General features: G+C 31.5%; 2 protein-coding genes across 2 annotated transcripts in view; both read right to left on the bottom strand.

Moving 5' to 3' along the window:
- The window catches only part of LOC127705942 (uncharacterized), a 151449-nt gene extending 145851 nt beyond the window's left edge, over window positions 1-5598 (bottom strand). The window contains exon 1 of the mRNA XM_052210307.1: window positions 5196-5598. The gene's annotated coding sequence lies outside the window, so the exon portion shown is untranslated. The remainder of the gene's footprint in view (window positions 1-5195) is intronic.
- A 129-nt stretch (window positions 5599-5727) lies between these two features.
- On the bottom strand, window positions 5728-20343 carry LOC127705959 (uncharacterized). The gene is made up of 4 exons (XM_052210343.1): window positions 20096-20343; window positions 15911-16049; window positions 14923-15057; window positions 5728-7172 (listed from the first exon to the last, which is right to left on the bottom strand). Exons 1-4 carry the CDS (start codon window positions 20157-20159, stop codon window positions 6923-6925), a joined length of 588 nt encoding a protein of 195 aa, XP_052066303.1. The 5' UTR covers window positions 20160-20343; the 3' UTR covers window positions 5728-6922.
- Between the last annotated feature and the right edge of the window lie 4895 nt (window positions 20344-25238).

Genomic DNA, 25238 nt, shown 5'->3' with positions numbered 1-25238 from the left:
TTATCGAATAACGTTCACACATACAAGCCAATGCAGCAGGTTCTGCAATCACAAAGTGATTAAATAATAAAAAAAATATTTTTGGTAATTCATTATGTGACATTTTTAACGGTAACTTTCCCTAGATGTAGAGTGCTGAGAGTTTTGATGCAATACGTAACGGTTAACTTATTTGACATAGATTGCTTTATCGTTTTGCGGCAATTCTTCTGCTCATTGTTAACCTTTAAAAATGTATTACTTTACTTTTAAATATTGTGTTTCTTTAATATTTAAGCATCTGCACGATTTATCTTATATATCATGTATATGTTTTCATGCATAACAGACTGAGTTTTAACACTTTATTTTATTCTTGGTTTATTTTTGCAATAAATACTTATTCATGATGCGCGCCGTATCGCCATGAAATTTTGTTTTGAAAGTCGAAATCTAATCTATAGACACTTGGGATGATGTGTGAAAAAACAACTATTAATTCATGTTAAAATGGTCGTCAAAAACACCGCTCGGACAAAATGGAACAAGGAAATTTATCGGAATGAGAATACGGATAGAATTAGGCGAAAAAGCACAATATAAGCAGACTTTGATACTCATACAGAAAATAGTTTGTTAGTATGGAATGTAAAACACGTGGTTTATTTTGCCGAATAACTTTCCCTATGTTCCAAGTGTAAACAGTCTCTGAAAATCATTGGTTTGTACAGAGTAAATCCGATATAGTTTCGGAAACATTTTAAAAATAAAGTGCTAGCTTTGTAACCCTATAGACCAAGTCTACACAGGGCAGACAGCAACATCGGAATGAGGCCTGAGAAAGTTAACGTAGGCTGAGAAATACATGGGAACTTGATTCGGCAAAAATAAAATAAAAAAAATTCAGGTCCCGTTACAGTCTGATTAAAGCCAGCTCCAAGTATCCACTTGCGTCTATAAACGCAAGTTGATAGTTCGGGCTGGCTCTAGTCAGACTGGTTCAGTTACAATTTTTTTCTCTCGAAATTTACAAGCAAACGACTGACTAATTATTTTTCAAACGGCAGAAAGAGACTGAAATAGCTTGATCTTGAAATCATTTAGATTTTATATATATTCGTGTTAATTTACGCTTGCATGGGTATTCGGTGGTAGTGTGTTTTTTTGGTGTGATTTGAGTTGGAAATAATTTACATTTACAAGTTCGGAGACAAAACGACTGAAAGAGAATAAACATAGTTGCCTTTTGAGGCCCTGAGGGACATATTGCTCACATACTAGGCGTCAGGAAAAGCCCGAGGAGTTTCACAGTCTTAAAAGGAGTTTTTAGAACAAGTATAAAAGTATATCTATATACATGTAAAAAAGAAGTGTTTTTATTTCGTTGTGTGGATAAATATACTATATACTAGTATATATATGTACATTGTAATATAAAATGTATGTGTACGAGCTTTAGAAACACGATGAAATGCGAGACTCGCCGACCTTTCCACTTGTTTCGTAGTGAGTACAAATACATTGAATTTTATATTTCTGACAATGTACATAATTTTTATATTTTGTTTTTATTCTACAATTTACACCCCAAGGATGACTAGGAAATAGAAATATGGTCACTTGGTCTTCTTCCGACCTGCAGTCAGAAAATGCTTCCAAAGTGGGGCGTCCATTTGGCTGTGCGGGATGTATCAAGTTTGCAGTCACGTCCGGTCAGAATGGGGACGTTAAATCCGATGCCTCGTGTAAAGAGAGTTCTACGCTCTTTGAACATTAAGAACCCTTGAAACAACTCTTTGAGAGGTCCGTAGGTGGCCTGTTGCGAAACAAAATGTCTGTCCCTATCCAATATACCCTCATTTTCCAGTGTCAGTCCAAATTTTCTCGACCATCATCCCAGATGGCCTCTATTACAAAACCTAGCTATTGTATTTATTGTTAACTTGTTCTCGTCCTGAACATGCATGAACTATTTGCCACTGGACGTTAAGCAACCAACAATCAATCCTATAATTTACACCCGTCACTTATAACTTTAATTGTTAAAATTTAAATCATTGCCTCTAATTTTTTCAAAGCAATCGACCGCTTCCTCATTATGGAAGTGGGGTAACATGAGACTTTATTTGTAAAAGGACAAGTACAAATAAAACAAAAAAATATATGGTACATATTTTTTGTACAAAAGTTGGCTGTTATAATGATAAATGGAGATATGGGATATGCAATTTATAAGATAGCAACATCTGGACATTTAACGACATCAAAACCAAAGACCTCAAGAAAATTGTGACTAATGCTAATTGGACGAGTATCTTTTTATTTCTAATTTGTAGTTTTAGTAAACGTTGGTCCCCTAAATTGGAAAGTATGTGTAGTATAATTATCACAGTAACATTTCAGTCTCTTAGTACATATTTGTTAAGTCTTAAAACTTTTGTTCTTCTTGAGAAAATTCAAACCATAATGAAATAAGGAGATGCGGTAAGATTGCCAATTAATCAACTTTCCACCAAAGACAAAATGACGGAAATGGTAGCTTGCTTACATTGCTACTTCATTTTAGATCTCCAAATTACCATTCCATTATATGAACTGCATATTCAAAAATATGTTTTGTCACCAAAATTCCAATAGAGCACATATCATCATATTGTTTCACCCGTGTCCGTTCGACCGTCAATCCCGCACTTGACATATATACATAGGGTTTATACATACGGCTAATTATTTAGGACTACAGTCTTTTTGCTTCAGGTTTAAATTATTTACCTGGTGTTACTACTCATATTAAAGGTACGCATGTCGTCTGGATTTTCTTTATTTTTTGTTCATGACAGGTTGCTGGATTAGGCATTTTGATAACATATAAAAGGAACGCAGTGTACAGACTCCGGCTTACATCTCCTACATGTGGAATTTCAAGCTGGAACTTTTATATTTCGCGGTTTGCTTTACTTATAAAGAATGAATATATGATCTCAAGATTTGTTTTGTAAATAATTTTCCACAAATGACAGACTGTTGAACTTTGTGAAATTTTGCATACAGTTTGCAAGGTTTGTCCGACTTGCTCAACCAACCAACTCACACATTTACACCACGTAGAGTACACTATACTAATGTATGTACCAAGTCAAGAATATGACGGCTGTTTATCATTCTTTCGATGTATTTGAGCTTATGATTTCGTCATTTGATAAGGGACTTTTAAGTTTTGAATTTTTCTTTGAGTTTTGTTATTTTATTTTTTAGAATGTGTATTTTATCAGGATCATTATATTCCCTCATAATTTTCACAACCAACAGAATGTTTAACCTTTTTTGACTGGTGCATCAAATTTGTCTTTTATAAACAACTGTTTTCCAAATTGTATTGTATCGTCCCGAACATGCATGAACTATTTGCCACTGAACGTTAAACAACCATCAAAAAGCAAGCAATTATAAATCTGTTAACTGAATCAAATTTTTAAAGTACTCTATTTCTGCATGGATGCAGCGATGACACCACCATTGTCTTAAATGATTGAGTTAAAAACTCAGTAATTCAAATGAACCACACGTGAAATTTTTCATGTTATTTTCACGTGAACTTTACAAACATTTGGAGGTATTTTTCATGATTTTAATTAAATTTAGAATAAAGATATTATTTGAATAATCTTATTATAAAAATTTACGTGAATTCAACGTGTACCAAATTCCGTTGATTTATGCATGAACTATTATCATAAGATTCACGTGGAACCAACCAGTTCAAGCAAGTTTCAAGTATATGCTCGTTTGGTGTGAAATTCAGACGAGATTAATGTTAATTCATGTGAGTGAAATTTCCATGTGCAGGACGAAATAAATTTATATCAATAGAATTTCATATTGCATAACTAGGAAATTTACGAAACCCGACAGGGGAAATGAAAATAAAAAAACAACATTCAGATCCTGACACGTATTTTGTTTTCCATATCTCTGAGTAGGAATAACGTTATATTCTGTATTCAATAACGTCATACGTTTTCGGTCAAATTCTAGGCATATCGATCAACTTTGAAGCCATTTATCTCAAAAACAAGGATGGTGACATATGAGTTTTTTTACGTGTATGGATTCAGTATGCAATCCTGGATATTATGTTAGTTTTTTGTTTTTCTCCGTATATAAGAACATATCCATCCATTGGAAAATCTAAAAAGGAAAGCCGAAAAAAAAACATTTCTCCTATATACCTATGTAAATTTGTCGCCAAAATTGACGTATTCCTATCAAAATACCAAGAAAACAAAAATGGTGACCCCCATTTTTTATTACATATTCCGATGTAATTCGATTCAAAGAACACGTGTGTCAAAAAATTTGGAAATTGGGAGATATGCCATTCGGTATCGTGTTACCTTAATATACTTTCAACTACTATTCAACCGTGAATGGATGTTGAAACTTCAACGTTGAAGTTTCAACGTTAATTCAAATTTTCAAAATCAAACATAAATTTGACATTGTTTCAACGTTGAGAAACAACGTTGTTTCAACATTGAATCAACGTTGAGTGCCTGCTGGGAAGTCTGTACAAAAAAAGAGATGATTTTTTAATGAAACACCTATCCAAATAACGTGGAGGTAAGAAATTTTAGGTCACCATACGACCTTTAATAATGATCAAAGCGCATGTCGTATATTCAGCTGCAAGTATAATAGGCACTGGACAAGAAAACCCAATCCCCTGGTTTATGAATTTTTTATAACAAAAACAAATATCACAGACCTACCAACAATAACCACTGAATTAACTTCTAACTAAGGAGATGTAATATGATTGCCAATGAGACAACTATCCACCAGAGTCCAAATGACGACGCGGATGTATGTACATTACAATAATATAACAAATAAACCGACAGAGTTATTGATCAAAACTATCCTTTCCCAACTGTAAAATCAATGTTCATAATAAAATCAAATGTGTCGGTAAAATTCTATCTAAACAAGAAGATATTAGTAATAAACATACTGTTACATAAACAAAAATGTAGAAAATATAACAGAAACATAACATTGAATAAAAGTAGAACAACGAAATGAATGACTGTGAATCAACATTTATTTTAACACTTTCGATTATCGTTTTGAACAGCGGATGACATTCATTTTCAGAAGTGGAAAAAAAATGACAAAATATTTAATAATAAGAAAATATAAGATAAATTTATACTTACACTTGTTCATTAAATGGCCAGTAAACTGAGTGAATTGCATTGTTTCATTGTAAAATTACCCAACTATTCTAAATTTAGAAAAATATCAATGGGAAGGAAATTCGTGAAAATTTGAAAGATATTACAAACTTACAAAGATATAGCTACACATTCATCATGCTTTCTTTCTTATGTAATTAAACTCAATTAGTAATAGCTGTTCTTAAAGTAAAACATGCGCCCAAATAAAATTCGTATTACCCTCACTTGATAATTAAGTAATTTAAAAATATCATATCAAACAACAAGAAGTACAATAACTTAATATATTGTTTGGGTTGTGATTTTACCTTTCGCGTAGATTATCACTATTTATCCATAATGTAAATTGATAAATATAAACCAAATGGAAGTATGCAATATACATTTAATACGAATTAACACCACGAACAGAAAAACTGAGGGACTTATCATTTTTTACTTTGGAAAAGGGGGGGGGGGGGGGTCCATAATATTTCACTATTTTTATTTTATCCCCCCTTAAAAATGTTTAAAAAAAATGTGTTTCCCCCCTCTATTAAACATGCCAAAATTTTAACATGCAAAACACTTAACTTTGACACACATGATATGTAGGATATACTTGATGATTCAAAAGTTCACAAATGTTTCATTAGAGATAAAATTGGTCCCCCCACTTTCAATTTATAAAAAAATTTGAACCCCCTTTTCCACTTACAGAAACAAACTTGACCCCCCTACATTTTGACCAGCCCCCTTCCCAAGTAAAAAATGGTAAGTCCCTTATTTCCATATTATATACAGTTATTGGACGATCATTTGAAATTCGTGGGGGAGAGGGAAGGGGTAGGAGGATTCTTTTGCGGATTAAATATTCACTTTCATCTGTTGCTACGACAATTACTTCCTGCATTTTGTGTTGCAAAATATTCATTTTCATCATGTCTTGAGCAAGACTATTTATTTTCAGGTCTCACCAGAATAGAATTACCATGCCCCAACCCCACAGAAAATCAAATAATCGTATCCTAACGGGGAGAAAACTTTGATGCTCAATATATACAAGCAATGAAGATATCTTTGTTTTGACATGCAAGAAGCAGCCGTCATAGAATTGATTTGATATAAACCTTGATTTGTATAAACCTTATCTGCTTATGGCCAAAACACAAAAATTTATACTACAAATATTGGCAATTATTTCATTAATGATCCCTTTTCCCATATTCTTTATTATCAGTTCATCAAGATTTTTTGTCGTATACATATATTTGTCTTGTCAAGTTATGTAACACATATCTGGATCTGCATTATGGTTTAATACAAAAAGACATGATCATATTGTTTCTGTATTTTACAAGGAGATTAGAGAGCAAATAATGGCAGTATTTTCCCACTGTTATGGTGTGTAGTTAGATGATATTAACCAGCGTACAATACCTATATATTAAAACCGGTACTAAGGCCGGCTTGAACTTGCAGAAAGCTCTTGTTCCATGTTTAAAGTCAGATTTCAACTGGGAGTTAAAAAAATAGCAGTTTAAGCGGTCTTTCTTTTCTTTATTTGTTGTTAAATCCATGTAGGTATTTTGTGTCTTAAGATGATACATTATATCCCTTCTTTTGGATAATATATAAACAGAATGTTATGTAGATGAAAGACTAACATTTCATACTGTAATATGTAAAATACAGCAATGCACTGGTTGAGGTCAATGATGCAAAACTTAAATCTGAGTTCTGTTTTTATTTTGAACATCCATTTTACTTTGTAGATTTAACGAGCCATCGTTTTCGGTTGATGACATGCCGTTCACTGGTTCAATGTCAGACTCAGATTGTGAATCAGACCAACAAGAATCCTCGTCTTCGTTTAATTGGGGTTTGTTCTTAATACCAGTTCTTGTATAAGTTGTAGAGTCTTTTCTGTTGGACCTTTCAGCAGTTGATGCTTCATCACTTTGTCTATTATTAGCTCTAAAAGAAAATCATTAAAAGTCTAATTGAAACATTGATATCTAGATAAAAATGAATTATAGAAAATTTGATAAACACGACGATAAAGTCGAATGAAATACTCGGTAATAGAAAATACGTACACATAAAAAACATTGAACTTATTGTTTTCATAACAATAACAATATACTTCAACGAGGGATAATAAAGTTTTTCCATTGTACCAAACAAAAAGCATCCTGATGCATTGATTTGGATGAATATTTTATTGTCTATGTATATTCAATTAACATATGTACCGAAGTCAACCTAAGCCCCATGGATGACCATATCGATGTTCATAGTATACAGCAAAACGCGAAAATAATTGTCCTGTCCCCAAGTACCTATGAAAATTATGTGTAATTCTAAACAATCCTCAACGGAAGTCTTGTCTATAACTCAAAATTCCGGCCGATGACGGAAAAAATTAACCGGACGCCTTTATTTTTGTTTTCCTCCGTGACGCTCATAATCTACAGACTCTAAAGAGCCTGTGTTGCTCACTTAGGTCTATTTGCATCTTCATCAATGGACGACATTGTAGACTAGAATATTATTCATGAACAAAAGCTCCTCGAACTTGTATTGATATTTTTACTGTTTACTGTTTCTCTCTATCTTCTATAGTTTTGACCAAAACACTAAAGGGTAAACCGTCATTTAAGGGCAATAATTCCGTTAAGAAGACAAATTCATCTACATGTATGCTGATCTATTTGCAGATCTTGTTTTGTTTGTAATTTTTCATGAAATTTCTATCAATCTATTATAGGTTTCAAGATAATAGGCAAAATGCAAAACATAGTAAAATTTTTTATTTAAGGGCACTAAACCATATAAAGAGTTGTACACCAATTTCAGCAATATCAACTTCATAGTAGATCTTGCCTTGTGGACCATTTTTGCTCCCTACAATTTTCTGTATATATTATCAAAATAGTCTTTTTTTAAATAATCAGCAAAAATAGAAAAAATGGTAAAAATCTTCGTTTAATAGCAACAACTCCTTTAATGAATTTACTGACGTTTTCCATAATTAGACTTATTTATAGATCTTGTCTTACTGTTTAATTTTGCTCTTTTCAAATTTCTATTTATGTATTATAGTTTTAAATATGATAGGCAAAAATGCAAAAAATGATAAAACTCGTCATTTAAGGACAATAACTCCTATACAAATGATAAGGAGAGGGCTGATGATTTAGGCTATTAAACTAATTTGTTGATCTTGTCTTGTTGATCATTTTTACTATAACAAGTTTATGTCTATCTGTTATCATTTTCAAGATAATAGACGAAAATTTGTAAAATTTTCATTTAAGGGCAATAATTCTGACAAAACATCTTCTGACAGTAAATGTAAATAGATAGACTAAATAATTCAAAATTTGGTGACTATGTTGAACGCATCTATCCCATCGATAAAGGATACAACAGATACAGTTAAGTCTGCCTCATATCTTGACTTACATCTGGAAATTGATAATGAAGGTCGGTTGAAAACAAAACTTTACGACAAATGAGATGATTTCAGCTTCACAATTGTAAACTTTTCATTTCTATGTAGCAACATTCCAGCAGCGCCTGCATACGGATTATATATCTCCCAGTTGATACGATATTCTAGGGCTTGTATTTCTAATCATGATTTCCTTGATAGAGGGTTGCTACTCTCAAGGAAGCTATTAAACCAACAGTTCCAAGGGGTGAAGTTGAAATCATCTCTACGTAAATTTTACGGACGCCATCACGAGCTGCTTGACCGTTATGGAATATCCGTTTCACAGATGATAGTGGATATGTTCCAAATGTCGTCACTTCAATCCCGTCCCATTTTCCCTAAATGTGACGTACTGAATTACCGGGTTTGTACCAATATGAGCAACACGACGGGTGCCACGTGTAGAGCAGGATCTGCTTACCCTTCTGGACCACCTGAGATCACCCCAGTTTTTGGTGGGGTTCGTGTTGCTCAGTCTTCAGTTTTCTATGTTGTGTTTTGGTGTACTATTGTTTGTCTGTTTGTCCTTTTCTTTTTTAGCCATGGAGTTGTTAGTTTATTTTCGACTTAGGAGCTTTAGTGTCCCTTTGGTATCTTTCGCCTCTCTATTCTAAACATTTTTGCCCTATTATATTTTCTCGATCTACAGTGGTTTACAAGATAATAGACTTTACTTGCAACTCACCCCTATGTTCTACGTTTAGCAATGTTGGTCATGTTGGTTGGCAGGCGGGGTTATCGGACACATATTTAAAACTAGATACCCAATTGATGAATGTGAACAAGTTTGCTTAAATTTGGCACAAGGATTTCAGAGGAAATGATCTTTGTAAAAGTCAACGGACAATGACAGACGACGGATGCCAAGTGATGGCTAAAGCTCACAACGTCCCTATGGGCCAAGAAAGCTCACAAACCAAAACAGGCAAACAAAACATCTTGGATAGATTATATTTTGATATGTCTTCAGTACTTCTCGGCAAAGATGATCGTAACATATGACAATTGATGTAGGAGATTCTATAGTGGACGATAAAAACATAGCAAGCCGTAAGACACGATATTCTTCTAAATTATAGGTAAATTTTAAACAATAGTTATTAATTTGAGAAAAGTGTTAAAACACAATTATATAAAAACCAGACACAAAAAATCGTCAGTCAATACCGTAACATTATATCTTTGCATTTGAAGATTGAACGGACATATAACCTTTTACGATCTTTGACATTTTACTTTACATCATAGCACATAAAATTGAGAATGGAAATGGGGAATATGTCAAAGAGACAACAACCCGACCAAAGAACAGACAACAGCCGAAGGCCACCGATGGGTCTTCAACGCAGCGAGAAAATCCCGCACCCGGAGGTGTCCTCAGCTGGCCCCTAAATAAAATTGTGTACTAGTTCACTGAAAATGAACGTCACACTAAACTCTAAAACATATAAATGAACTAAAATAAAAAAAAAACATACAAAACTAACAAAGGCCAGAGGCTCCTGACTTGGGACAGGTGCAAAAATGCGGCGGGGTTAAACATGTTTGTGAGATTTCAACCCTCCCCCTATACCTCTAGCCAATGTAGAATAAAGAAACACATAGCAATACGCACAGTAAAACTCAGTTTAAAAGAAGTCCGAGTCCGATGTCTGAATAGGTAACAAAAGAAACTAAGCAAAATGACAATGATACATAAATTAACAAAGGACTACTAGCAGTTACTGACATGCCAGCTCCAGACCTCAATTAAACTGATTGAAAGATCCCTCCCGTTAGGGGTTTAGTATCATACCATCATAAAATATATGAGAAGAACATAAACCGTATCATGCCAACAACTGGTTTTAGAATAAATGTGTTTATTTCCGATGCAAAGACCCTATGAGTGAATCAATATTAATACCAAAATATGCAATCCTTAATGACCTGACAACAGTATCGTAACTATATCATTTCCGAATAAGTCTGTTTAAAGGTTTGGATAGCTTTTGAGGTGAATGCCGACATTTTTGTGCTTTGTAAAGAATATTACCATAAAATATTGGATGTGAAATACCTGAACGTATAATATGTCTGTATTTTATATTTTACGGAAGCCTTTAGGGCCATGCTAATTTACTTTTTACAATTTGATATAACAAATTATCAATTTGATTTAACAAATTATTAATTTGATTTAACAAATTATTAATTTGATTTAACAAATTATCTATTTGATATAACAGATTATCAATTTGATATAACAGATTATAATTATTTGATATAACAATTTATGAATTTGATATAACAAGAAAGAAAATTTGATATGTCAAATTACTCATGCATGGATTGGGGTTATCCCCCTTCTCTATTTGACATAAAGGATATATAAGTGAAACGCTTAAACTGTATAGAGATATAGACCTAAATGTTTTTTGCATTGCTCATGATCTGAAATCCTTATTCTATATATACAACGTTATTAATGTGCTCAGATAATACTCGTGTGGTATTTTTTAACAGAAATTTGAAAGTCCACAATCATTCAAAATCTCACGCATGTTTCTTTATTTTTAATAAAAAAATCCAAATCAAAAATAAAAAAGATTTGGTTTTGAAGTTTGGTTGTACCTGTAGAAAACTTATTTCAAACTGGATTGCACATCCTCATTTTAACGACAATATTGTTTACCGTGCCCGGAAATTTAGAAACGATCCTGGTAAACTTATCGATCCTTTAAATAAACTTAATATTCTTAAAGGTTACCAATCCAACACTGTAATTAGATCATTAAATATTGTTTTTATTGGTACTAATATTGATTTTGTTATCAGTAAATTAAACGCAAACTAAATATTATTGTTATATACATATACACATTCATGGATCTACAATCTGTCGATACCTGTATCTTGGCATTGCACAAGGTCATGTTTTTCTCTGACTGTTTATGACGTCTTTACACTAAATCCGTTGGATGTTGGATGTGTACGGATAATTTAGTCTTAGATGCATGAATTTTTTTATTAGTTGTTAGTGGCTTTGAACTAGCTGTCAGTAACTACTCTCAGATCTGTACTTAGTGTCGTTTGAATTGTTTTACATTGTCATTTCGGGGCCTTTTATAGCTGACTGTTCGGTATGGGGTTTGCTCATTGTTAAAGGCCGTACGGTGACCTATAGTTGTTAATTTCTGTGTCATTTGGTCTCTTGTGGAGAGTTGTCTCATTGGCAATCATACCACATCTTCTTTTTTTATATATACCAACATCTCAATAGAACTCTTCGTTTCGCTTTGACTTGAAAATATGCAATATAAATTGATCAAAAAGTTCCCCCTTTTCTCTTTTATATTTATTCGTTCTAAGGCACCAGGTCCCATGTGCGAAATTGAGAAACTAGTCCCGTAAAACTGTCTCAAATAAAGGGGAAAGGAGAGGAGGGTTAGTTATAGAAACATTAAACCTGTAAATTAAGTTTTGAAAATGCATTAGATATTTGTCACTGGACGTCAGATGAACAATCAATTAATACACGAAATGCGCCAGTTCGGGTTATGCAACTTTTTATTAATCATTATTATGATAAAATCATACTATTTGTAGAGAAATTCACAATTTGTTATATCAAATTAATAATTTATAATATCAAATAAATAATTTGTTATATCAAATTAATAGTTTGTTATATCAAATTAATAATTTGTTATATCAAATTGATAATCTGTTATATGAAATAAATAATTTGTTATATCAAAATTGAAAATCTGTTATATCAAATTGATAATTTGTTATATCAAATTGATAATTTGTTATATCAAATTGATAATTTGTTATATCAAATTGATAATTTGTTATATCAAATTGATAATTTGTTATATCAAATTGATAATTTGTTATATCAAATTGTTAAAAGTGAATTAACATGGCCCAAAAAGGCTTCCGTAATATTTACGAATGATGTTTTTGTACCGATTATAAAATTTAGTAAATGTTTTGACTAGTTTGTGATATCGAAAACCCTGGTGTAATAATTTTTTAGTAATACAGAGATTTCTTTCGTTGAAATCAAATATGTTGTCACAATGTTTACATTGCAAATTATTGTATAAAAATAAGGAGATGTGGAATGATTGCCAATGAATAGTCTATTCAATAAAAGATCTTTTTGGCAACTAATATAGTTTCGTCAAAAGAGGATTTTGTAATTACGGTCCTAGTTGCCAGCAAGTTCGGATTATCATTATTGTTGTAAATTCCTTTTTCATTAGGTACACGGTTTAGTTTATAATTTTAAGGATATAACGATAACAGAATTTTGAACTTAGTATCGACAATTCAGTCTTCGGTAAAGTCTTGTTGCAATTACTTCTAATTTTAGGTCCTCAATGCAACTAAACCTCGTTCTTTACTTGGACGTTTTAACTTTTTTGATTCAAGCGTTACTAATGAGTCTTTTGATGAGTTACTTCTGTGTTGACATAAATTATCATTGATATGGTCATAATTATAAATTAACTGTTTACAAAACTTTGAATTTTTGAAATACTAAGGCTTTTCTACCTCAGGAATAGATTACCTTAGCTGTATTTGGCAAAACTTTTAGGAATTTTTGGTCCTATGCTCTTCAACTTCGTACTTTATTTAACCTTTATAACTTTTTTTGATCCGAGCGTCACTGATGAGTTTATTTGAAGACGAAACGCGCATCTGGCGTACACAATTTTAAGCCGGTATCTTTAATGAGTGTATTCTATTTATATATAATCGAATTGAACTACAATTGATTTATTTCGCTTGACACAATTATAGGAAGAATTGCCCCATAAAAGTCTGGTTTGGGTAATAAACACTGAGTGACTCTGTAAATAATCTTTAACCTATCTAAATAAGCTAAGATTTAATAAGTATAAATATGAGAATAGAACATACACCCACAGAATCATCTGAAAGTTAATTCCTTAAGATGAAACATCGATCACTCTATGTTCATGGTATGGAAGACTTTCTTTCGCTGTCTTATTGTTCCGTACCCGTATCTCACTTTTTTTTCTTAATATTTTTTAGTGATTGGAGGAATTAAAACAAGTCAGTGATAAAACTCAGAAAGGCTAAATAATAAAAATTAAAAAAAAATTTCCAGAAGTAATAAAACAAACCAACTCAATATGTCAGGCTTTTAACAATGTCAACCATATACCTGAACAGATGCAAGATGTTTACTGTTTAAAATTGGTCTCAACCATCAGAATATATGAAAACACTAACAATGAACAGATTGAGCCTTTAGTCAGGAATTTCGTCATGCGCAATCTGGGTGTGTCACTTGGTTTTTAACTTCTGTTCAAAAGTTTGTTTTGGTATCAGATATTGCATTCACTCTTTTGAGTTTTATTTTATATTAGTAGGAGTGTGGTGCTGTTATGATAGTCATACGATTTGGACACTTGTCTATGGTCTCTACATGTATCTTGGTTATTTTGTCACTCGGTTGCTGTCTCATTGACGTGTACCCAGCAACTCATTTTATTCATATAACTGTATGATAAAATCTTAACACTTGACATTTTTATTAAATTTTTGTTTCATATGAGTATTGACTAGTTTGAGTCAACATTAGTCTACCGATATTCAAATCTAACACATCGACTTCGAAGATACCAATGAAGGTAACAAACCAAAAGTGAGGGGATCGTATCAACTTCAAAAGGTGCGAGACAGGAAGCTTCGACAGGTTGAGCGCCTCCTATGCATGGATCACCCTCTATGCAAATACGCCCTTAGTAACAATGTCACAATCGGGAAAAAAAAAAACAATCGACACATTTGCAAATCAGACGAATATTCTGGTGTCTAAAGATTTAAGACAGCGCAAACATGTCGATAGTGAGTCTTGACATATCGTGTCAGTCAACGAAGTCGTGATTTTGACCGTAAAAGTAATGTAGTGTAAATTTAAGTCGTTCTTCCTCATATCTAAGTTTTAATGTAATGAGCACACCCTGTTAATAAAGTACGTATAGTGTAAACATGAACACGAGCGTAACGTATTAATTGATGAGAAGAGAGGGTATGTTGGAAAGTTGAAATCATCACATTTTTCAAAGTACTGTTGTAGAAGATAAAAATAAAGAATTCATTAGATAATACAAAATTTAGAATAATGTAGACGAAATAAGTTTAGACTTTACCAAATTGACAATTCATATATACCTGACTACATTCACCATACTATAATATGTTTACCTCACAAGTGACAATATGCTGTCTTTCAATGTAGGTCTAGTGAAAATTTCAACATCTTTCTTCAAATACATGTAGATAATAAATATAATCATAATAAAGAATGCAACTACACCCCACAATTGGAACTGTTCCCGTCTGAAATATAAAAAAAAATATATGTTTTGATTATACAGCACATAAAAAGTATCAAAAAATGTACAAACTTTCCTGTTATCAAAAATATAAATGACTTATCAATATTTATCACGTCACTGCAAACTAGTTCATATCGAACCAACTCAAATTAGCTGTCAACGAAAGGAAAATTAATAACAGAAATAAAATATCGACCTGTTTACAATAACATTTTATTTGAGAAATTCTATGACAAATTCTAATATCAAGGTCTTGAATCAATAAACGTTGGATTTGATAACAGGATGTAAAGTGTATACATTCAATACGTATATTTATAAACTCTGGATAGTTTACGGGGAATGTGTTGTCTAAACATTTGAAGGTATCGTTTAAAAATGTATCAAGAAGTATAAGCTAGATCATTATGACAATTAATCATAAATTGCGATTTGCAACTACAGTAATCAGGCAAATCAAAAATAAGAGTGGCAGAGCGAGTTCCCATCGGAATACCAATCTCTTACCGATATAATGATAAAAAACGCTTTTATGATTTCTTTGCAAGTCTAGTAAGTGTATTTTTGTAAGTTTTAATACAGTAAAATGCATAGTAACGACTTAATCAAATTTAAGTTCTGTCATAGAATTGAGAGGTTTAGCTAGCTATAAAACCATGTTTAATCCAACATTTTCTATACAAGGAAATGCATGTACCAAGTCAGGAATATTACATTTGTTTTCCGTTTGTTTGATGTGTTTGAGATTTTGATCTTGCCATTTTTGTTATTTTACTTTTTAGATACAGCCAGAGATGTCGAATGATTTACTTTGATGAAATTGAACATAAATACATATCAATACGTATATTTACAATGTAGTATCTTTTGCTGGTTCACAACAGGTAAACTTGTGATCCTTTTCACAACATTCAGACTTTGTTTGGTCATTGCAGCTGTAGATATTACCCTGACGCCATCCAATGTCGTCATTTTTTAAACACTCCGTTGCATCTATACAAAACATTTTCTATTTTTCAATATGACAACATATGTTATTGAAACTGGTAAAAGTTTGCTCATGAAATATTTTGCAGACTATAGAAGTAACTCAATGCGCCAGTAAAACAATAAATAGACAGTATCGTGTTATTTTTATTTTATTTACATGAAGTGTATTTGAAATTGAATAATTAAAATTAATATAGTGAAAGAGAGAACCAAATTACATAAAAAAAATTAAATAATTCCCATATATAAAATTTGTATGGTATGGGTAACGTTATTTCGAAGCAGAACTGAAAGAAATGGATAAAGTTACTTTTTAGACCGTTTGGATAGGAAATATGAAGAGTGATATTATAAATCCAACAAATAAATTCAATCAAGTGTCTACAAGACGTTTATCTGGCAGATATAAGTACAAGTATATTTGTAGTTGAAATTTAAATTGTGTCTGCCATGTTTGCTCTAGGCCATCTTGCATTTGAGGAAACTGCAAGTTAACTCAGATATTTTTTAAGCTGCTTATCATACTAGGTTTTACTGGAAATTTTATTTAAAAGGCCGTTGAAAGCAAACTATGTCTATTTTCAAATGTCAATGACGTACCAGCGACTTCCAAAAGACATATGTGTACACAGATGACTATATATTTCTATATGTGTTTATCAAATAATGAAACAGAATTTTGAAATTAAGGAAATTTTTGTTTTGACAAAATCAGGATTCAAATATTAGTTATTATACCTTCTTCTGTACATACGGGCTTTTCTCTTGCATACGCCCACCTGTTCTAATTTCCTGATTTGTGCTCGCAAATAATATGGTTGTTAACATTAAGTGCAAGTAATTACAGAGAACATACAAAGTCATTTTATTTCTTCTCGTCCAGTTTCATTATATATATTGTAGCACCAGTGAACAAAGCATTAAAGAGCCAAGTTAAAACTCTATAAAATTAATTCGCAATATGATAACAGTCTATTTAGACTTCAGGGACGTTCTTTAAAACAATGATTATCAACATCACCCCCCCCCCCCCCCAAAAAAAAAAAATCCACCAAAAAACACCAAAAACAATGATTATCAACAAATTAATAACCCGAAAACATTCCATAACAAACATCTTCCAAAAAACAAAAATGTCAGCCAACCAAATAAAAATATGTATATATAACTATTAACTCTTTGTATAATACAATGTGTTTTCGTCATGATATACTGTTCAAATCAACAAATTTCATAAAAGCATATATTTTTTATCATTTTCTACTTTGGCATGAACTATTTTATGTAATTAAAATGTCAGAAAATAGCCCATAGAACTTTACGGGTTTTTGCTTCAAAATTATTAAACTGAGATCTTTATCTGAATTTAATCTAATGAATTATTTTGCATGATGTACTGTAGGGAAGCATAACGGCGAAAACTTCATTTATAAAGCAAATATTGATATTTCATCATTATTGCAACAGGTGAATGTGATAAAACATATAGAATCTGTAAATTATATCTTGAAGCCGACTTTTTAAGATCAAAGTCCCATGTTGACCGTGAAACGTTAATTATGCGTGTTACATGAATGTCCTCATGGAATGAACATCAAATACGTTAATGTCAGTCTAGTGACAAACCAAGTGTTTTTAATGTATGTTATGCGCCTCATTCTTAAACTTTAGACCAACAATTATGTAGAAATGACACTAAGCCGTTCTGTGACAGATATTTTCAATTAAACGCCTTCATCTTGGTTATTAGAATTTTATTCCCTAGTCTAAAACTCTTATTTCGTGTTACTGAGTCGTTCTGAGTCTATGTGGTTTTTTGTCTACTGTTGTTTTTCTTTTCTTTTTTTGCCATGACATTGTCAAGCTGTAATCGATTTATCAGTTTAAATATTCCATTGGTTTCGTCCATCTATCTTTTATTTTCTTATTCACTATTTTTCTATTTTCTTGACTTTTGAGAATCATATCTTAGAATATTTTGACAACCACTGGTCCTCCCTCCGCCCCGAGGATATCACAAACCCAGTAGTCGGCATTTCTTTGCTGACATGAAATATCATTGAATCGATCATATTCTGTCCATTCGATGTTGTTATTTTCTACCCTGGGCATAGATGCACAAGACTATATTTAGATTAACTTTTTAGAGTTTTGGGGTCAAATGCTCCTCAACTTCAAATTTTGTCTACAAGATGTTTTTATTTGGGCGCCACAGATATGTATTATGCAGCTTTAAACGTGTACGGCGTAACATTTAAGCATATGATTTTTGATAATTTTTTTAATATAAAACAAATGTTAAACTACTTCTTGCAACCTTATTTTATAACAATATAAAACGACACAGCCTTGGTTTTGTACAAGATTACACATGTTTGTTTTTCTACAGAGAAAAAAAAAATATACGGGAATAAATATGAAGTAAATGCCTCCAAAACAATATGATATAAGGCTTTGATAGTTTCTGTGTATAAATAAGAAGATGTGGTATGATTTCCAAGGAGACAACTCTCCATCCAAGTCACAATGTATAAACAGTTAACATTTATAAGTCAAAGTATGTCCTTCAACACGGAACCTTGGCTAACACCGAATATTAAGCTATAAAGGACCCCAAAATGACTAGTGTAAAAACAATTCAAACAGGAAAACTAACGGTCCAATCTATATAAAAAAACGAAAAACGAGAAAGACCAACAAACGACAACCACTGAACAACAGGCTCCTGACTTAGGACAGGTGCATAAAAAATGCAGCGGGTTTAAACGTTTTAAAAGGCGCCAACCTTCACCTTAACCTGACAAAGTAGTGTAACATTACAACATAAAAAGACACACTATAAAATATCAATTGAAATGGCTTAAATCGATCAAAAAGACATTTAAACAAAAACAAAGACAACTTTAACCTGGGACAAAATGGCGTTAAATAAAACAACGTACACAGGTAAATTTAAATATAATAATTGTGTTGTTAGGAGTACGGAAGTAAACTTTTTTTTACAATAATAATAAATTTGTTGTTCACAGTACGAGTACAGAAGTGAAAATTTATCGTCATACTAAATACTTATCAAATGTGTTACATATAAGAAATAGTGAGACGAGATATAACACAAAATAAGTAAACATTGAATTACAGAAATGCATTACAAATTGTGTCAACAGGTCAAATTAACACGAAAGTACGATTTGAGAGTACTCGCAGTTACTGAAAGCTAGTTAAAAGCCAAAAACAATAATAATAAAAAAAGCATGCTTCAGAGACTAAAATCAATTATAACACATCCCAGGGATCTAGTGTTTTAACGCCATCGACCGTCAAAGAAGTCATGACTTGTGCAATGCCAAAATAAAAGTATCGACAGGCAGTAAGATCGTTAGGATTTAATCTTATAATAAATATATATCATGTTATATATAGGTAAAGCAATCTCTAAATAGAAAATAAACGCGGTTGTGTATTCATACATCCCAAAACCCATTCGAAAAGAACACAAATTTAGTTATATATTCCTTCCATAACAGTTTGCAAAATATTGTTTAACCTCAGACGAATGCTTGAAGAAAGTATGATCTGGATAATTGTAGCAAACGTCCACTCGAAAACATATTTTATGTATATACAGTACGAGAAAATGGAAATTCTGATCAAACGTGAAACTGCTCCGTTTGAAAAATTTAAAAGCGTGGCTCACTGCTATTAAGAGAGAGAGAGAGAGAGAGAGAGAGAGAGAGAGAGAGAGTGTGTGTGAGATAGAGAGGGTAAATTCTGCATGAGACAATTATTCATTAAATATAATATTGAAAATGTATTTATGTTCACTTGTACTGAATATACATGCATTGTTGTATTGTAAGCTACTGCGTATACAAATATATATATAAATAAAAAAACAAAACAAAAAAACAAAACAAAAAAACAAAAAAACACAATTTGAAAGTTTTTTTTTTCCATTTGAAAAATACATAACACATTATATTTAATAATAACATTGTAATTTGTTTGCTTCCTTTACTTTAAAAAAAGTTTAAATATATTTAACTTACCGATAGTGAACTCAAAAAATGATACCAGAAACACTTTCAGCCACGAAACAGTAACAACGTCCATTCTAAACACCTTTAAGATTTAATGAAATTATTGATTATTCTTTCTCAGGTAATACATTGTCAACTTAATGTAAGCTGTCACAATTAAGTCATGTTGATTCCGTCGTCATTCTTACATTTATCTGAAAACTAAATGGAAATAATGGTTTAACATAAAACAGAATAAAATTGTCAACCAACATTCAGGAAACCCTTCCTGTAAGCCGATATGTTCTAAATTATGTGTTAAAACGGACATTTGTTGTTAGGTGTTAAGAATCGATATTAGTGCAATTTCAGTTCTTGTATTTACAATGTCTATAAATAAAACAATTGACCGACAAAACACCAAATAAAAAAAACCCACTCTCCTCTTAGACAAATAATGGAAAATTGATAAAAATGTCAAAATTGCAAAAACAATACATATGTTTATGTGTCTTTTTATAGCATAAACTTCGGCTTTCATGTATGGTCTTTAATCATTGATTCAATAACATATTTGCACTAAGAAATCAAACAGCATCGTGCACTTTGGTAATTAACACAAGTTGCAACTATCAAGCTTGTCACAACTTACACGCTGCGTCATTATTTAAGATATCCACAACAAGTTTGACAATCCTATAATCATAAGCTTGAAGATTTATTATACTGAAAGCAGTGCTTAAAAGTCAGAAAAGTAAGAAAACAGATTTGGAATTGACAAGACAACCCAGGTGATTGTGTCATATTTTCCCTCCTCACTAAAATTCCACCCGAAACATAATTATAGATAAACTACAATAATTGTTACTCTTTATCTTTATTCCATTCTCTTTATCAGCATTGAATATTATTGTACTACTTCTTTCAGTGGAAATATTATTTCAGAGAAATCCTTGCTTTTAGAACTAAGTGATATTTTAGGAACTTTTGTTCCGTTGGACTTTCTTCTCAATTTTTATTCTATTAGTCCTATCTTTATTAATTAATCAAGAAGAGAAAGCTATAAACGATAATTCTTTTTATGATTTTACCTAAAATTCAGTTTTCTTGGTGTTTTTTATTCAAACTCATTAAAGCTCTTGCTTACTACTAACTTTATAGTTTGTACTATATTCAGTGTCTTCCTAAAATTAAAATTGAGAATGAAAATGGGGAATGTGTCAAAGAGACAACAACCCGACCATAGAACAGACAACAGCAGAAGGTCACCAATAGGTCTTCAATGCAGCGAGAAATTCCCGCACCTGTATGTATCTTTGTTAATGATTCCTGCATTGTTGTTGTTTTTTTTTTACAAAATCATTAATGATTGATTCAAAATTATACATTTTTTTCATGATTTTTAAATAGAAGTAATCTATATTTTCAGATTTTTTGTGGAAATGGCTACTTGTGTTTAAATTCTATCAATGGAATAACAACCAGTTCTGTCATTTAGAAAATCATAAAGTATATAACAACATAATATTATAATTCAAGCTGCATCTGTAAAAAAAATCCATGAGGTCAACATTTCATAAGATACAATTATATTGAATAATCCTGTTAACTCAAAATTTTAACATCAAATTGAATGACTGAAAGGTTTATCCTAATAACTTAAAGGACAAATATTTGGTTGATGACGTTATTTACATAATACTGAAGTTTCAAGGCGGAGCCGCCTTTAAAGATTCAAAAGTTAGTTTTGTGACTGAACAATGAGTTTATGGTACTTGTCATTTAAATACTATGGATAAAAATTGCAAACGACTGTGCAACTTTAGAACAGTATCATGAATTCCTACAATACCGAAAATAAATCTAAATTGTATAAAAAGATTAACATTAACAAAAAGCACCCTGCAATTGTATTTTATATTGATTCTGGTGAAATTCTGCACGGTGCATTATATTCTTTATTTACACAAAGCGGGCGGGGAATGACAGACCGATATTCTTTTAAAACAAAAAGACCATAAAATAGGGAAAAAAAAGAAAATTGAAAACAAGGACACAGTATTCTACGAATCCAGTGTGTTAATGTAACGCATTGTTTAGGACATAAATAGGTCTAAATGTATCAATTACTTTCATCTGTATAATGAACACTATAGACAAAGCAACGATGATATTTATTAAAATCATGCTGGAATAGTTAAAAAAAATAGATATGGTGTGATTTATGGTTATATACATTTTTCTTTTCCTATTGTAAATTTTCCTTTCCTTGATGGAGATGCTATTTTGGCTCCTTGTTATGTTGTGTATAATTTTCAAATGGTTTGATATACGCGTGTTTTCTAAAGTAAAAAAAAAATCCAAAGTTATATTCTATTAAAAATATACCCAGAACAGTAATATTTTTCTCATTTCGTAGAATTTCTTAACAAGTTTTCCCGACTTGTATATATATATATATATATATAAGTACGTCTAAACAAGTAACAACTCTACGATAGATCCATGCATTGGATCACCAGTGAAGGTGATACACGGCTGAAAACACATATTATATTCATGATTGCTCTAAATATCAGCACAACAATGTTAAATCTGCACATTTGCGAAAGAAAATTTTTGTTCTTCCCTCGACGGGATTCGAACTCATACTATTGGGATATCGAGACAACACTGCCTACACTGTGTCAAGCGCTTTTGACCACTCGGCCACCTAGACTGAACTAAAAATTCAGCTTTCGGTGGCCTAGTGTTACCTCGTCAGTATAATCTAGAGTTGTAACACAGTACATGATATATTAGGCATGCAGATGGAATTGATTGCAGATTAGCTAAATTATCTATCGTTAAGGATCGTAAAATGCAGTCACAGAAATAATTATATGATAAGTACGTCTAAACAAGTGACAACTCTACGATATATCCATCCATTGGATCACCTTTGAAGGTGAAACACTACTGAAAACACATATTATATTCATTTATGTGTGTGGATATATATGTTGCACACACCTCTAGGAGTTGGGGCTATATTGCAATCACCTTGCTCGTCTATTCATCCATTAGTCACACTTTTCACAGGTACTACTGAACAGAACGGCTTCATTATTGGTCAGCAGCTTAACAGTGATGAGTTGGAACGTCTGACAACTTTAGTTCTGTCAGAGAGGTTGCTACCTCATTGCCAATATTTAAACAATTTCAATATGTTGAAAGAACTTAACATATTTTTAAAAATTCTTTACAAAAAATATGCAAAAGATAGCAAGGGGATATTCAAAACTTGTAAACCGAGAGAAGCTGACAACACCATGGCAAAAACTAAAGCAGACGAAAACTTAAGATAACCAATTTCAGAAAACACTACATAGAAAACCGAGGACTGAGCAACAAAAAATCCAAAAAAAAAAAACACTGTGGTTGATTGCAGATGCTCTGGAAGGGTAAGCATATTCTGCTCCATTAGTTGCACGAGCCGTGTTACTCCTGATACAAATTAGGTGATCAGTCTAATTCAGTGATGTCAATACAGATAACACCACGCCTCTCTGTTGAGTCCGATATCTATCCACTATAGATAGTCACAAGTGGATATATATCGTAATCAACATGGTCACATGGTGGAATTTATATCTATATCATATCTGACAAAACAATTTTGTAAAACACTCGTATAGTATGTTTCATATCCGAAATTCACTAGAGATTAAACGAAGGTAGAATTTTATATATATTTTTTAATTTGAAAAAAAAATCCAATTAAAATACTTTTAAGGAAGTATTTGATGACATGTACAATATTGAATTATAAAGACAAAAAAAGTTTTTTAAAAGCTATATCATAGACGTTGTAATAATCTTAGGCAGTCATCTATTCATCCAACTAGCCTCAACAATTCTTCGAATGACGAACAGTGTCAGTGTGGAGAATCGGGGTTTCATTAATATTGGTTTTCAAATGAGTAAATTTAAATTAATATTCTAATCAGGAAGTTGGCAATCAATAGTTATTTTCTTGTTTTATTGATATTTCAGCAGACAATCTTCACGTGTTATAATAATCTTGCAACTAATACAAAAGGTATTTACATCTTTTTATGAGGAATAACATTGCTTCCGCTGATACAATGAACATTAATTGAATGATTAAAGGTAACAATAAAATCATGAAAGTAGTAATTAAATTACTAAAACCACTAAAATCTGGTTTTATTGGTTCCATGCATTTTATTATTCGTTTTATTGTTTGTTGGCCAAAAATAGTTAAAAGTAACATTATATTATTGGCAGGAATTCAGTAATATAAAAATGCTACAAAGTTAATTGTATATCATTACTTGGGATGCATTTTAACATGAATGTGGTACAATGTAAGATAAACAATATATATTTATATTTAAGACAGACAGACATATACCATAAACATACTAATGTATAGACAGAGTCTGAGCTTGTTGTGCTATATGATATAAAAACTAAATTGACGAAAAGACGTCATTTATTCAAAATCATAAAATGCAAAAAATACATTTTGCAAATAAAAGATTTGACATAAAAGTTCATAATTAATATGAAATTATTATACATGATTAATACGAAATTACATCAACTTAAATCATTTCAATATCATATAAATTGAATAAATGACAAGGAATAGCAAAGGTCGGGAGAAAAATCTGCCACAAATCCACTATTAGGTTGAAAGAATGGATCCCCCACCCGAGGACTCTGACGACGTGAATACAATTTATATATAACTTGTTAGAATTTTGAAGCATGACTATCAGATACAAAAAAAAATCCCACTGTATTTTTGTAAAACGTTTCCACATTGAAATGAAATATTAAAGTTCATATAATTATAAACCTACATATATTACTTTTAAATTATTTCTTGTTGATAAACATGAAAAATGATGTAATTTTTATTCCAGACAGGACCACAGCAATAAAGTTACAATACTCATCATTATTAAGTATATTTATTCACATTCCGTCCTAAATCTAGACATTTAATAACATAATCCTCTAAATATTTTAGTGCAAACAATTTTATTAGTACAGTAATTAACCAAAACCATTTTTGCCTCATTTGAGAGATCTGAAATATCTCTCCATAATCATTGTATACTGGACAACTAATAATAAAATGTTGTTCATATTCAATCTTTAA

The sequence above is a fragment of the Mytilus californianus genome, unplaced genomic scaffold, assembly GCF_021869535.1.
Source record: "Mytilus californianus isolate M0D057914Y unplaced genomic scaffold, xbMytCali1.0.p SCAF_6, whole genome shotgun sequence".
Taxonomy (NCBI): Eukaryota; Metazoa; Mollusca; class Bivalvia; order Mytilida; family Mytilidae; genus Mytilus; species Mytilus californianus.
Note: the sequence above shows the minus strand (reverse complement) of the source record. Positions and strands in the feature narration are given on the sequence as shown.

Bases quoted from the DNA above. Each gene is read 5' to 3' on its own strand.
- LOC127705959 (XM_052210343.1), bottom strand. From the start codon at position 20,159: ATGGACGTTGTTACTGTTTCGTGGCTGAAAGTGTTTCTGGTATCATTT. The intron at 15,058-15,910 runs GTAAATATACGT...TTTATATTTCAG, and splicing joins CCAGCAAAAGATACTACATT to ACGGGAACAGTTCCAATTGT. The intron at 7,173-14,922 runs GTAAACATATTA...ATTTTCTTTTAG, and splicing joins AGCATATTGTCACTTGTGAG to AGCTAATAATAGACAAAGTG.